The sequence below is a fragment of the Ranitomeya variabilis genome, chromosome 1 (genome assembly GCF_051348905.1).
Source record: "Ranitomeya variabilis isolate aRanVar5 chromosome 1, aRanVar5.hap1, whole genome shotgun sequence".
NCBI classification, from domain to species: Eukaryota; Metazoa; Chordata; class Amphibia; order Anura; family Dendrobatidae; genus Ranitomeya; species Ranitomeya variabilis.
In genome coordinates, this window is record NC_135232.1 from 24,289,712 (window position 1) to 24,306,883 (window position 17,172).

At 42.9% G+C, this 17,172-nt stretch overlaps 1 protein-coding gene across 1 annotated transcript; it reads left to right on the plus strand.

The window, feature by feature from the left end:
• The first annotated feature begins 2,002 nt into the window (after positions 1–2,002).
• Positions 2,003–14,621, plus strand: LOC143803348 (SET domain-containing protein 9-like). Its single transcript, XM_077281400.1, has 6 exons — positions 2,003–2,156; positions 3,191–3,534; positions 10,572–10,695; positions 13,395–13,510; positions 13,619–13,724; positions 13,825–14,621. The coding sequence occupies exons 1-6, from the start codon at positions 2,053–2,055 to the stop codon at positions 13,910–13,912; spliced, it is 882 nt and encodes a 293-aa protein (XP_077137515.1). The 5' UTR covers positions 2,003–2,052; the 3' UTR covers positions 13,913–14,621.
• The last annotated feature ends 2,551 nt before the right edge of the window (positions 14,622–17,172 follow it).

The window sequence follows — 17,172 nt, forward strand, 5'->3', positions numbered from 1 at the left end:
GTAATTCAAACCCCCCTATACCACCCCTTTAGATAAAAATTTTAAAATGTGTTTTTTTTTCCCCCAATTCTTTGCAGTTAGGGTTGTGTTGGTGTTAGGGTTGGGTTTAGGGCTGTGTTAAGGTTGGAGTTAGAATTGCGGGGTACGTCAGGGGGGTCTCCAAACACGACATGGTGCCTGCCATTGATTCCAGCTAATTTTGCAGTCAAACAGCGCTCCCTCCCTTCTGAGCCTTTCCATGCGCCCAAACAGTGGTTTTCCCCCATGTACGGGTTATCGGCGTACTCTGGAGAAATTGCACAACAAATTTTGTGGTCCATTTTCTCTTGTTACCCTTAGGAAAATACTAAAAAGTTACGGTCTAAAGTAAATTATTTGTGAAGAAAGTTAAATGCTATTTGTTTCCTTCCACATTGTTTTAGTTCTCGTGAAGCACCTGAAGGGTTAATAAACTTTTTGTATGTGGTTTTGAGCACCTTGAGGGGTGCAGTTTTTAGAATGGTGTCACTTTTGGGGTATTTTCTGTTATATAGACCCCTCAAAGTCACTTCAAATGTGAGGTGGTCCCTAAAAAGAAGAGGTTAAGAGAAGCATAGAATCCAGATCACATGAAGTCATTATCTCCTCCTCGGTCAGGCCTCATCAGGAATACTACTGTGTCCAGTTCTGGGCACAACATTAAAAAAAATACATTGAAAAACTGAATGGGAGGAGACACGGATTAGAGATTAGAAAAAAAAAATTGACAGTGAGGAAGATCAATGAGTTGAACAGGCGGCCACGAACCCTAGAATTTAAGAAGCACATTTACTTCACTGGCCCGCAGTTGAACAAACCTATCACTAGATGGCAGCAGTCTACCATTAAAGGAGTGAATGGGAGGAAGAGAACTAGAACTCTAGCGCCACCTGCAGGAATCAGCAATACTAATAGTCAATATCGACTCTACTGAGCCTTGTCACATGATTTTGGTTTTGGCTTTTATCCTAAGTCATGTGACAAGGCTCGCTCGATAGTTGGTATTGACTTTTAGGATTGATAATTCCTATAGGAGGCACAAGAGTTCTAGTCCTCTTCCTCTCTGAAGAGACATATTTCACAGAGGAGCATGGCGGCTTAAAAGTCTCCTAGACTTGACATGTCAGGCTTGATGTGTCACTCTCCACAAGGAGAAACGTTACCCCTTGGATCCCAAACAAGAGGGAAGCAATGTACTACTTTAGTCACATGTAATTCGATAAAGTGACCACTAGATGTCACCAGTGTGCTCCCTGTAGCACACACAGTTTCTAAAATGTAACGCTATATAGTCACCACTAGGTGGCGTCTGGTTCAGCTCTCGCCACAAGGAATTTCTTATGGTGGTCACTGATGATCACTAGGAGACACTCCTGCAATCTTCTACAGAACACACATTTCCATAGATTGTAATTCCAAAAGGAACCTCTAGAGGATGTCTTGTTACGATAGTCTCAAATAATAAGATAAAACAACCACTGGGAATCACCCAAGTAACACAGTATCTACATGGCATACATTCCATTACATGTAATTCTGGAATGTCACCACTAGATGGCGCAGAGAAATAATTGAGCTACTTCTAATTTAATAAAGTGACCACTAGATGTCACTCGAACATGACCTACGAGGCATAGATTCAGTTATATGTAGTTTCATAAACATACCACTAGAAGGCGACTTGGCCACCATATGTGTAATTTGAATAAATGACCACAAGGTGTCACTCGTTCATCACCTATAGGGCATATAGTCTATTACATGTCATTTTAAAATGCTACCACTAGATGGCACCTGAACAAGATTTTTTTTGCGTGTAATTGGAAAAACTGACCACTAGATGTCACTCGTCCATCTCGTCAGGGGTATACATTGTGATACATGTAATTATAGAAACACACCACAAGGTGGCGCCTCCTCAGAGTCACGGCCCCGCTTGTAGACACGCAGAATATGACGTCACAGCTCCTCCTCCCTTTCATGACGTCTTTAATCCCCTCCCTCTCTTACGTCACTGCCCCGCCGGTAGGCGACATGCCCGCTCCGAGCGCGGTTTTGCGGGCGATCCTTTCCCGCTGGAGATCGTACAAATATCGGTTTGTCCCCTGGGTGGCGCTGAACCTGACTCGTAACCGCAGGTCTGGTATATGGCACTGCCGGGTATATGGGGGGCACGTATTATGTAATTACCCGAGGAGACGTATCGCACCGGGGGATGGTACTAGCGCCCCCCGCAGACTGATTGTATTTACAGAGGATCTGTAGACCCCGCAGCAAGGAGTGAAAGAGGGTCCGAACTATGTGCAAACACCGGTGACCGCCAGGTGGCACCAGAGGTCCTGCCGCTTCCTTTCAGTTTGTTGCTTCCGTGTAATTTTATGCCGCTGCCACAAGATGGAGCACGTCTTATTGCGCAACTTACCTGTAATTGCACAAACGGCCACGAGATGGCGACCGTGTACATTTCTTGAAGCACATTTATAGCGTTAATATGCAGATGAACAAAGGAACCACTAGATGGCAGCCGTGAGGCACTTAAGTTCATTCACTGCCGTGTACTTGCACTAGAGGGCAGCAGAGTACTACAATGCATGCCATTCGGTAGATTCACCACTAGATGTCGCCCGTGTATAAGGTATAGCTACTTGTGCAGCTACTGCTCGGCGATCTGCAGCATCTGAAGGGACTACAACTCCCATCATGTCCTGGATTAAGGGGACAGAGACGGAACCTATTCATGTGGATTCCCTCGCGGCAGCCACATTGTACGGAGCAAAATCTTACTTAGAACATACAGATTATACAAATAAAATATTAAATATAAATTAAATACAATTATAAGATTAAAATATGTATAAATATACAATAAATGTTAATAAAGTAATAAATCGCCATGAATGCAATAAATAAAAGTGCAAAGACGTGACATAGTGTATTCCCGTGCAGTGTCGGTGAGCGCTGCGGCACATTTGCCTTTTTCTTTGCATTTTTCCTCTATAGAAATGAATACAGGTGAAGACTATAAAGCCGCGAGAATAAAGCACAATCCTCTCTACGACTCCAGAATAAAGTCCTGACCCGCAGAAAGCGACGAGGCGGAATAAGCCCATTGCTCGTGTCCTCGAGGGGTTAATACCTCGGCTCCTCACTTCTGCTCTTCTTCCTCCTCCAGGACGCTGCGCTGTGTGTCCGCCGGCCGCGCTGACAAGGTCGTGGCGGATGACGACGTCTGCTCCTCGCTCGTCACTTTCTTTCGGGTCCTGTTCACATGGGACATAAATGCACAGACGGATCTGCTGTCGCTGCTGCCCCCGACCACCCGCGCCATGTACCCTGCACCCGATACCAGCGGTCAGCAGCACAGACATCATCACACGCTGCACCCTGCGGACGCCATCTACGAGTGTCTGGGGTTCTACATCGATCGGCAGCCGAGCACCATGGAGGCTGCAGGAACCGGAGTGTTCGTCTCCAAAGGGTTTGTGCCTAAAGGAGCCGTAGTGTCAATGTATCCGGGTAATGTCCTAAATGTCCGCACCCAGAACATCCTGTGTACACGAGCACCCCCTCCGAAATCACAAAATATACCGCCAAGAACAGCAAATCTAAGTACATTACTGATCCTGAGTTACATCCTGTATTATACTCCAGAGCTGCACTCACTATTCTGCTGGTGCAGTCACTGTGTACATACATTACATTACTGATCCTGAGTTACATCCTGTATTATACCCCAGAGCTGCACTCACTATTCTGCTGGTGCAGTCACTGTGTACATACATTACATTACTGATCCTGAGTTACATCCTGTATTATACTCCAGAGCTGCACTCACTATTCTGCTGGTGCAGTCACTGTGTACATACATTACATTACTGATCCTGAGTTACATCCTGTATTATGCTCCAGAGCTGCACTCACTATTCTGCTGGTGCAGTCACTGTGTACATACATTACATTACTGATCCTGAGTTACATCCTGTATTATACCCCAGAGCTGCACTCACTATTCTGCTGGTGCAGTCACTGTGTACATACGTTACATTACTGATCCTGAGTTACATCCTGTATTATACCCCAGAGCTGCACTCACTATTCTGCTGGTGCAGTCACTGTGTACATACATTACATTACTGATCCTGAGTTACATCCTGTATTATACCCCAGAGCTGCACTCACTATTCTGCTGGTGCAGTCACTGTGTACATACATTACATTACTGATCCTGAGTTATATCCTGTATTATACTCCAGAGCTGCACTCACTATTCTGCTGGTGCAGTCACTGTGTACATACATTACATTACTGATCCTGAGTTACATCCTGTATTATACTCCAGAGCTGCGCTCACTATTCTGCTGGTGCAGTCACTGTGTACATACATTACATTACTGATCCTGATTTATATCCTGTATTATACTCCAGAGCTGCACTCACTATTCTGCTGGTGCAGTCACTGTGTACATACATTACATTACTGATCCTGAGTTACCTCCTGTATTATACTCCAGAGCTGCACTCAATATTCTGCTGGTGCAGTCACTGTGTACATACATTACATTACTGATCCTGAGTTACATCCTGTATTATACTCCAGAGCTGCACTCACTATTCTGCTGGTGCAGCCACTGTGTACATACATTACATTACTGATCCTGAGTTACATCCTGTATTATACCCCAGAGCTGCGCTCACTATTCTGCTGGTGCAGTCACTGTGTACATACAATACATTACTGATCCTGAGTTACATCCTGTATTATACTCCAGAGCTGCACTCACTATTCTGCTGGTGCAGCCACTGTGTACATACATTACATTACTGATCCTGAGTTACATCCTGTATTATACTCCAGAGCTGCACTCACTATCCTGCTGGTGCAGTCACTGTGTACATACATTACATTACTGATCCTGAGTTACATCCTGTATTATACTCCAGAGCTGCACTCAATATTCTGCTGGTGCAGCCACTGTGTACATACATTACATTACTGATCCTGAGTTACATCCTGTATTATACCCCAGAGCTGCGCTCACTATTCTGCTGGTGCAGTCACTGTGTACATACAATACATTACTGATCCTGAGTTACATCCTGTATTATACTCCAGAGCTGCACTCACTATTCTGTTGGTGCAGTCACTGTGTACATACATTACATTACTGATCCTGAGTTACATCCTGTATTATACTCCAGAGCTGCACTCACTATTCTGCTGGTGCAGTCACTGTGTACATACATTACATTACTGATCCTGAGTTACATTCTGTATTATACTCCAGAGCTGCACTCACTATTCTGCTGGTGCAGTCACTGTGTACATACATTACATTACTGATCCTGAGTTACATCCTGTATTATACTCCAGAGCTGCACTCACTATTCTGCTGGTGCAGTCACTGTGTACATACATTACATTAGTGATCCTGAGTTACATCCTGTATTATACTCCAGAGCTGCACTCACTATTCTGCTGGTGCAGTCACTGTGTACATACATTACATTACTGATCCTGAGTTACATCCTGTATTATACTCCAGAGCTGCACTCACTATTCTGCTGGTGCAGTCACTGTGTACATACATTACATTACTGATCCTGAGTTACATCCTGTATTATACTCCAGAGCTGCACTCACTATTCTGCTGGTGCAGTCACTGTGTACATACATTACATTACTGATCCTGAGTTACATTCTGTATTATACTCCAGAGCTGCACTCACTATTCTGCTGGTGCAGTCACTGTGTACATACATTACATTACTGATCCTGAGTTACATCCTGTATTATACTCCAGAGCTGCACTCACTATTCTGCTGGTGCAGTCACTGTGTACATACATTACATTACTGATCCTGAGTTACATCCTGTATTATACTCCAGAGCTGCACTCACTATTCTGCTGGTGCAGTCACTGTGTACATACATTACATTAGTGATCCTGAGTTACATCCTGTATTATACTCCAGAGCTGCACTCACTATTCTGCTGGTGCAGTCACTGTGTACATACATTACATTACTGATCCTGACTTATATCCTGTATTGTACTCCAGAGCTGCACTCACTATTCTGCTGGTGCAGTCACTGTGTACATACATTACATTACTGATCCTGACTTATATCCTGTATTGTACTCCAGAGCTGCACTCACTATTCTGCTGGTGCAGTCACTGTGTACATACATTACATTACTGATCCTGAGTTACATCCTGTATTATACTCCAGAGCTGCACTCAATATTCTGCTGGTGCAGTCACTGTGTACATACATTACATTACTGATCCCGAGTTACATCCTGTATTATACTCCAGAGCTGCACTCACTATTCTGCTGGTGCAGTCACTGTGTACATACATTACATTACTGATCCCGAGTTACATCCTGTATTATACTCCAGAGCTGCACTCACTATTCTGCTGGTGCAGTCACTGTGTACATACATTACATTACTGATCCTGAGTTACATCCTGTATTATACCCCAGAGCTGCACTCACTATTCTGCTGGTGCAGTCACTGTGTACATACATTATATTACTGATCTTGAGTGACATCCTGTATTATACTCCAGAGCTGCACTCACTATTCTGCTGGTGCAGTGACTGTGTACATACATTACATTACTGATCCTGAGTTACATCCTGTATTATACTCCAGAGCTGCACTCACTATTCTGCTGGTGCAGTGACTGTGTACATACATTACATTACTGATCCTAAGTTACATCCTGTATTATAACCCAGAGCTGCACTCACTATTCTGGTGCAGTCACTGTGTTCATACATTACTGATCCTGAGTTACATCCTGTATTATACTCCAGAGCTGCACTCACTATTCTGCTGGTGCAGTGACTGTGTACATACATTACATTACTGATCCTGAGTTACATCCTGTATTATACTCCAGAGCTGCACTCACTATTCTGCTGGTGCAGTCACTGGGTACTTACATTACATTACTGATCCTGAGTTACCTCCTGTATTATACCCCAGAGCTGCACTCACTATTCTGCTGGTGCAGTCACTGTGTACATACATTACTGATCCTGAGTTATATCCTGTATTATACCCCAGAGCTGCACTCACTATTCTGCTGGTGCAGTCACTGTGTACATACATTACATTACTGATCCTGAGTTACATCCTGTATTATACCCCAGAGCTGCACTCACTATTCTGCTGGTGCAGTCACTGTGTACATACATTATATTACTGATCTTGAGTGACATCCTGTATTATACTCCAGAGCTGCACTCACTATTCTGCTGGTGCAGTGACTGTGTACATACATTACATTACTGATCCTGAGTTACATCCTGTATTATACTCCAGAGCTGCACTCACTATTCTGCTGGTGCAGTGACTGTGTACATACATTACATTACTGATCCTAAGTTACATCCTGTATTATAACCCAGAGCTGCACTCACTATTCTGGTGCAGTCACTGTGTTCATACATTACTGATCCTGAGTTACATCCTGTATTATACTCCAGAGCTGCACTCACTATTCTGCTGGTGCAGTCACTGTGTACATACATTACATTACTGATCCTGAGTTACATCCTGTATTATACTCCAGAGCTGCACTCACTATTCTGCTGGTGCAGTCACTGTGTACATACATTACATTACTGATCCTGAGTTACATCCTGTATTATACTCCAGAGCTGCACTCACTATTCTGCTGGTGCAGTCACTGTGTACATACATTACATTAGTGATCCTGAGTTACATCCTGTATTATACTCCAGAGCTGCACTCACTATTCTGCTGGTGCAGTCACTGTGTACATACATTACATTACTGATCCTGAGTTACATCCTGTATTATACTCCAGAGCTGCGCTCACTATTCTGCTGGTGCAGTCACTGTGTACATACATTATATTACTGATCCTGATTTATATCCTGTATTTTACTCCAGAGCTGCACTCACTATTCTGCTGGTGCAGTGACTGTGTACATACATTACATTACTGATCCTGAGTTATATCCTGTATTATACTCCAGAGCTGCACTCACTATTCTGCTGGTGCAGTCACTGTGTACCTACATTACGTTACTGATCCTGAGTTACTTCCTGTATTATACCCCAGAGCTGCACTCACTATTCTGCTGGTGCAGTCACTGTGTACATACATTACATTACTGATCCTGAGTTACATCCTGTATTATACCCGAGAGCTGCACTCACTATTCTGGTGCAGTCACTGTGTTCATACATTACTGATCCTGAGTTACATCCTGTATTATACTCCAGAGCTGCGCTCACTATTCTGCTGGTGCAGTCACTGTGTACATACCTTACATTACTGATCCTGATTTATATCCTGTATTATACTCCAGAGCTGCACTCACTATTCTGGTGCAGTGACTGTGTACATACATTACTGTTATGACCTGGTGGTTAAGAGGCAACATGGGACAAGCTCTGAGGGAGTGGTATCTGTACTGACTGCAGTTCCTAAACCTAACACCAACACTAGAAGTTGCCGTGGGATGTTCCTGTCACTCCCTAGACACCTCGTCACAGCCTGAGAACTAACTACCCCTAAAGATGGAAACAGAAAGCTATCTTGCCTCAAAGAAAACCCCCAAAGGACAGACAGCCCCCCACAAATATTGACTGAGTGGAGAGGGAAATGACATACACAGAATGAAAACAGGATTTAGCAAAGGAGGCCAAAACTACCTAAATAGACAGAACAGAATAGGATATTGTGTGGTCAGTATTAAAAGCTAAAAAATTCCACGCAGAGTTTACAAAAATAATCTCCACACCGACTCATGGTGTGGAGGGCAAATCTGCTTCCTCAGAGCTTCCAGCTAAGTTCAATATATCATACTGAAAAGCTGGACAAGAAAAAACATAACATGAGCTGAGCGATTAAGCACACAGCAGGTGGACAACAAAAGAACAAGCAAGGACTTAGCTTTGCTGAAATGGACAGGCAATCAGAGAAATCCAAGGAGAGATCTGAATCCAACCAAGAAACATTGACAGCTGGCACTGGCTGAAACCCAGAGCCAGGCTAAATAGCAGAGCCAGGAGAGACGATCAGTGGAAGCAGCTGCTAATGCTAAACCCAAGGAGCAGCAGTTCCACTCAAAACCACCAGAGGGAGCCCAAGGGCAGAATTCACAAAAGTGCCATTCACAACCACCGGAGGGAGCCCAAGAACGGAATTCACAATACATTACATTACTGATCCTGAGTTATATCCTGTATTATACTCCAGAGCTGCACTCACTATTCTGCTGGTGCAGTCACTGTGTACCTACATTACATTACTGATCCTGAGTTACTTCCTGTATTATACCCCAGAGCTGCACTCACTATTCTGCTGGTGCAGTGACTGTGTACATACATTACATTACTGATCCTGAGTTATATCCTGTATTATACTCCAGAGCTGGACTCACTATTCTGCTGGTGCAGTCACTGTGCTCATACATTACATTACTGATCCTGAGTTACATCCTGTATTATTCTCCAGAGCTGCACTCACTATTCTGCTGGTGCAGTGACTGTGTACATACATTACATTACGGATCCTGAGTTACATCCTGTTTTATACTCCAGAGCTGCACCCACTATTCTGCTGGTGCAGTCACTGTGTACATACATTACATTACTGATCCTGAGTTACATCCTGTATTATACTCCAGAGCTGCACTCACTATTCTGCTGGTGCAGTCACTGTGTACCTACATTACATTACTGATCCTGAGTTACTTCCTGTATTATACCCCAGAGCTGCACTCACTATTCTGCTGGTGCAGTGACTGTGTACATACATTACATTACTGATCCTGAGTTATATCCTGTATTATACTCCAGAGCTGGACTCACTATTCTGCTGGTGCAGTCACTGTGCTCATACATTACATTACTGATCCTGAGTTACATCCTGTATTATTCTCCAGAGCTGCACTCACTATTCTGCTGGTGCAGTGACTGTGTACATACATTACATTACGGATCCTGAGTTACATCCTGTTTTATACTCCAGAGCTGCACTCACTATTCTGCTGGTGCAGTCACTGTGTACATACATTACATTACTGATCCCGAGTTACATTCTGTATTATACCCCAGAGCTGCACTCACTATTCTGCTGGTGCAGTCACTGTGTACATACATTACATTACTGATCCTGAGTTACATCCTGTATTATACTCCAGAGCTGCACTCACTATTCTGCTGGTGCAGTCACTGTGTACATACATTACATCACTGATCCTGAGTTACATCCTGTATTATACCCCAGAGCTGCACTCACTATTCTGCTGGTGCAGTCACTGTGTACATACATTACATTACTGATCCTGACTTACATCCTGTATTATTCTCCAGAGCTGCACTCACTATTCTGCTGTGGATGTGATAAGTCATTGTACAGATATGTTCTAGAAGTGGATTAGAGATAAAACTAGGAATTAATTTCTTCTCTGATCCGGAATTTGCCTTCTTTGCTTTGTCCTTGAGGAGTTTTTGCTCGGATTTTGCCTGCGCGTTTGAGGTCGTCTTCTCCCTTATTTTGCAGGTGCCGTCTATCAGAGTTTTGAGCCCATCTTCTTTCAATCAATCGGAAATCCATTTATTTTCAGATGCCTCGATGGGATTCTCATTGATGGGAGCGACAAGGGAATCTCGAAGTCCGTGTACAGGTGAGAGGAGCTGTGACGGGTGTGGACGGCACCTTGAATTTTTTTTTTTTTTTTTTTTTTTACTTAAATGTATATATTTTTGTATAAAAATAATATGTTGTTATTAGGAATGTTGCAGTGTTCGCCTTCTACATCCTCTATGTATCACTGTACACAGCAGCTTAAGTTCCCAGCAATCTGCCAGTGAGCATGGATTTGATTTTTCAACTGGTCATAAATCAACATAGAAGATGGTTCAGGAGAAGAGAGATGAGAGTTACAGATCAGAGAGCACGATCACTGACAAATCACTGGTAACTCATCCTCCAGTCTGCTATGTACCGTGATACATAGAGGATGTAGAAGACAAATGAGACGACATTTTATATAAAATCCTACTGGAATAATTATGCTTAGACTAAAATTTGTGCATTGAAGTAACAATTGTCCCAGAGGTGTCCGTATCCTGTAATATTTTAGGATCCTCTGTCCCCCATGACATGCAAGAGACGTCACAATCTGCAGCAAAAAAAAAGCACCGCGGGCAGGAGGTTTCTGTAAATGCCATCCACTTTGCTGGAAGAACGCTTGGTGTCGTCAGAAGCCTGAAGCGATTAGAAGATGTTGGAACATGTGAACAGCGAGTTATCGCTACCTAGGAACGCTCAGAATCCGTCTTCTCAGCAGTTTTTAATGTGTTTTTCGGACAGAAACTCCCTGATAATCCCATTGGCTGACATGGGATTCTCCATCTGCCCTTTTCAGCTTTTAGCCACAGGGTGGCACTGTGCAGACACTGAACAAGCAGGAATCATGCAGAATTGTGAATAAATAGGTATGAGTGGCGCTATAGAGCACAAAGCAGTTTGCCTGCCGCAGGTGAAAACAATCACCACAAAAGATTGTAAATAGTATGAATGAAGTAAAGTAGATGATCACATAAGAATGATTACATCAAAACCTGCGCTGGTATAACTGCCTGTCGACAAAAATCTCCTACACTGTCAACAACTCTAAGGTAATATACACAAAAGACTGTATTGGCATGCTACGAAGTCCAATGTTACAGATAAACAGGCCAACCGGCATTCATGGTCAGAAAAAGAAAGAAGAAAGAGTCAGTTCTCATCCTTACCACGAGTCCATAGGGGGGATGCTGACGGTCCTGAAGATCCGCTGCCAGAAAGAGTCCTAGGATGCCGCTTCACTGGCCGGGTAGGTAACAAGACGTTATGTCCGTGTAGACAGCACGGCAAAGTTTCGGAGGAGGATTTTGAGGTTGAAGCGGAGGCCCTTACTACTAAATTCTTGGAAAAAGGGTATAGTTTAGATGTGTTGAAGGAATCTAGGGATGCAGCTCTTTTGAAACCACGTCATGAATTGATAACTCCTACTCCTAAAATAAAAAATAACAATCTGGATTGTATCCCAATAATTACCCAGTTTAATGCAAACTCAAACATACTGCGCAGAATAGTGAGAAAACACTGGTATCTATTGAAAAAAGATAAAATCTTGGGGGGCAGCATTACGGAGGTACCTCGCTTTATTTATAGGAAAAGTCGTAACTTAGGTACATACATTGCTCCCACAGTACAAAATAGATCAGCATTTATTCAAACTACCCTCTCGCAGAGGGTTCTAAAAGGTTTTTTTCCTTGCAAAAAATGCAATATGTGTAAAAAAACTCAAACACATAAACAAACGAAGATTGGCAATACCGAATTGAGGATTGAAGAATTCATAACGTGTTCATCTACAGGGGTTATTTATACCATCACATGCCCCTATAATAAAATATACGTAGGACGCACTAAGAGACCTTTGCAGGTTCGAATAAACGAACACATTCGTAATATCAATAATAAATTCCTGGGTCACCCACTCTCGAAGCATTTTATTGAATTACATGAGGGAAAGGCAAAAAGTATGAAGATTGTGGGAATTGAAAGGATACACCCGCATTGGAGAGGAGGAAATTTTATCAAATCCATGTCAAGATCAGAAACTAAATGGATCTTCACCTTAGATACCTTTATCCCTAAGGGTTTGAACTGTGGGATAGAACTTTTCGGGTTTCAGTAATTAATGGTACGGCTGGCGTCTATATAAGGACTGTTATTTGGAGGTATGGACCATACCTGAGGAAGGAGACAGGCGTCTCCGAAACGCGTTGTATTTTTGGTCCATATCGCCACCCGTACTTTACCCTCCGTCACGTGTGCGGTCACGTTGCGTACTACGGCTCACAGGTCCTGCGCAGGCGCCGATCGCACTAACCGCACCGAGGGGGTTTGTGGTTATTTCCGAAACTTTGCCGTGCTGTCTACACGGACATAACGTCTTGTTACTTACCCGGCCAGTGAAGCGGCATCCTAGGACTCTTTCTGGCAGCGGATCTTCATTCAGGACCGTCAGCATCCCCCCTATGGACTCGTGGTAAGGATGAGAACTGACTCTTTCTTCTTTCTTTTTCTGACCATGAATGCCGGTTGGTCTGTTTATCTGTAACATTGGACTTCGTAGCATGCCAATACAGTCTTTTGTGTATATTACCTTAGAGTTGTTGACAGTGTAGGAGATTTTTGTCGACAGGCAGTTATACCAGCGCAGAATTGTGAATACAGTGCTTTCTTCCAGCTTTTTTCCAAACGCAGTGTGATCCCGGCCTAAAGGGGATGTTCTGTATCGTGAAAATCTTACAGGGGTTTTTGTTTCAGGTCGTGCAGCAGAAGAGATCAACTCGGACCCCTGAAGATGTGTGACATCACCTGGCTGACCAGCGCCCCCCTCAATTCCCTGGCGGTGGGGCAGTATGTGAATAACTGCTCTAATGGTAATATACCCAGGTGTCATCTGCGGCCCCCCGCTCACATCACACATTTCCTCTACATGTGCAGCCGTCACACAGGTGGGGTCACTGCTTCACGTCTTCTTCCCGCAGAGCACGCGGCCAACATCTCTTACCAGGAATTCGATGTCCCGGAGTCTTTCCCAGTGGAGCTGAGGCAGTACATCCCCAATATCCGCTACTCCCATGATGTGGAGGGGTCAGTATGGACATATACATCCTCTGCGGGGGTCTCACCTACATAGCAGGGTGCATTTTTCACCATTTTTGCTACTTACTCCTCGTCTTCTCTTTCTTAGGCCGTTGCGCTGTGTGGTCCTCGTTGCTCTCCGAGACATTCGCTGCGGAGAAGAACTTTTCTCAAACTACTTTACTCTCATTCAGTGACTCCCGGACGGAGATCGGACTCTGCAGGAGATGCTTCAGTTATTATTATTATTATTTATTGTTATAGCGCCATTTGTTCCATGGCGCTTTACAAGTGAGGAGGGGTATACATAATAAAAACAAGTACAATAATCTTGAACAATACAAGTCATAACTGGTACAGGAGGAGAGAGGACCCTGCCCCCGAGGGCTCACAATCTACAAGGGATGGGTGAGGATACAGTAGGTGAGGATAGAGCTGGTCATGCAGCGGTTTGGTCGATCGGTGGTTACTGCAGGTTGTAGGCTTGTCGGAAGAGGTGGGTCTTCAGGCTCTTTTTGAAGATCTCTGCGGTCCTGGAGAAGGACCGGCTCCGAGTGGGGAAGGGGCTCTGCGGTTGTGTTTTACATGCGGAGGATCCAGGATACATTATTTATTTTTCTATATATTTAGGAAATATTTAAGAAAATGCCATTTTTGCTAAATAAATACGGTAGATACAATAAATCCATTATTTGAAGGGGGTGAATGATAATCTGCATAGTGAAGGGGTCGCAGCGCGAGGAGGAAGCATGAATCACAGCTGCAACTGTCCAACAGCAGTCTCTTCCCAAGGATCTGCACCTTTTCTATGTGCCACTACACTGTGTTCCAAATTATTATGCAAATTGGATTTAAGTGTCATAAAGATTTAATTGTTTTGTTTTTCAAATAAACTCGTGGATGGTATTGTGTCTCAGGGCTCAATGAATCACTGAAATCAATTTTAAACACATGTGATAATTAGTTTTCCAGGTGATTCTAATTAAAGGAAAACTACTCAAAAATGATGTTCCACATTATTATGCAGGTCACAGGTTTCAAGCAATAGGGGAAATAAAAAGGATCTCTCTGCTGCTGAAAAGCATTAAATAGTGCAATGCCTTGGACAAGGTATGAAAACATTAGATATTTCACGAAAACCTAAGAGTGATCATCATACTCTGATGAGATTTGTGACTGAAACAGAGCACAGACAGAGTTCATGCAAATAAAGGCATAATGAGGAAGTTTTCTGCCAGACAAATTCATTGGATTAAGAGAGCAGCTGCCAAAATACCATTACAAAGCAGCAAACAGTTATTTGAAGCTGCTGGTGCGTCTGGAGTCCCTCGAACCTCAAGGTGTAGAATCCTTCAAAGGCTTGCTGTGGTGCATAAACCTACTATTCGGCCACTCCTAAACAGTGTTCACTAATTTTCAAACAGTCTTGTTTACTGATGAGTGTCGAGCAACCCTGGACGGTCCAGATGGATGGAGTAGTGGATGGCCACCATGTCCCAACAAGGCTGCGACGTCAGCAAGGAGGTGGAGGAGTCATGTTTTGGGCTGGAATCATGGGGAACCAGCTGGTGGGGCCCTTTAAGGTTCCTGAAGGTGTGAAAATGACCTCAACAAAGTTAATAGAGTTTCTGACTGACAACTTTCTTCCATGGTCTAAAAAGCAGAAACGTGCCTTCAGGAACAAAATGATCTTCATGCATGACAATGAATACCTCTGAGTAATTGGCTGCTATGGGCATAAAAGGAGATAAACTCATGGTGTGGCCACCATCTTCCCCTGACCTCAACCCTGTAGAGAACCTTTGGATTATCATCAAACAAAATATCTATGAGGGTGGAAGGCAGTTCACACCAAAACAGCAGCTCTGGGAGGCTATTCTGACTTCATGCAAAGAAATACAAGCAGAAACTCTCCATAAACTCACAAGTTCAATGGATGCAAGAACTGTGAAGGTGATATCAAAGAAGGCTCCTATGTTAACATGTAACTTGGCCTGCTAGGATGTTTTGGAGTTAAATAGCTTTTTTGTTCAGTGAATGTGACCTCCTAATGCTGCAAATTCGACAAATGAGCTTTTTCAGTTCTTTAAAACATATCAAATGTTTAGAAATTCTACTGTGCCTAATAATTTGGAACAGTGCATTTTGAGTTTTTATTCATTTTGGAGATTATACTGTTATCATTGGGAGGTTTCTTCAATAAAATTTGATGTATAATCTAAAGGGTAATGACTTTTATTAGACTGACTGTCATTTGCACTGACCATTTAGGAAAATCCGAGAAAAATGTCATTTGCATAATAATTTGGAACATAGTGTAATTAATAACCGTCCAGGAGATTATGAGGATATCCCACCACTGCCACCAATCGTCAGGACCAAGAGATTATGAAGATATCCCACCGCTGCCACCAATCATCAGAACCATCACACAATTGCCTGATGATCGATGGACGAGTCAACAACTACTATGGCTATTGGGCAGGTTATTGGGCGCTTTCACAGTTAATGTATAAAATATATACTGTACATCCGGTTCCAAACTCTTTGGTACGGTCACTTCCGCAATAACCGGAGAAAAACGCCGTCGCCAACCGTTTATTAGAGGCAAATTGGACACCCGTCACTGGTAACGTTGAGCCTCACATGGCTGCTGGGATGCGGTTTATAGAACAAGAGGAACAAAGCTAATAAATATTTTATGTTTCATCCAACAATTAGGCCAAAAATATACAAGACAATATAGTATATACAGTCACTTAAAAAGATAAAAGAAAATTGGTAGACTTTTTGGTAGCAGATTAATCTCTGTACTGTCCAGCCATTCAACAGTGAATATATGTTTCTTCAGGAGCAAAGATAACAGCTTACAACTGTTATTTGTTATAGCTTAGAATCTTAGCATCTTGTTTTACTTGCAGAGTGAAAGTAAAACTGCTCCAGCTACACACACAGTGAGCAGGAACATCCTGGTTCTTTTTTTCTTAACAATGGATTATTGTCAATATAAAATTACTGCTGGAGACAGAAACTCATCACTATTAAACAGTACTAAATAGTAGATGATGCAATATATACAATAATAAGCATTTTTCCAACACCCCCACTCAACAACTACTTATCCTGTTATTCCCATAGTGGTTTTGAGTTCTCCAAATTTGTTTCTTTTAAGTGGCTTTGTCATAATATCGGCTATCATCTGATCAGTCTCTCAATAAACTCAATTATGCCACATACTATCAGATCATGTGATGATGTATAACATCAATATTTTTGGTTCACATATGGATCTCACTGCATGCAATTTTCATGCATCCTCGGTTGTGTTCATAAACCGCCGTAGGTTGAGTTTACCTAGATAAATTAATGATTGATTTAATCAAATATCTTTGTGACTTGCATGGGCTGCAGACACCTACTCTGCTTCTGTAGATGGCAAGGCTACAGACACCTGTTT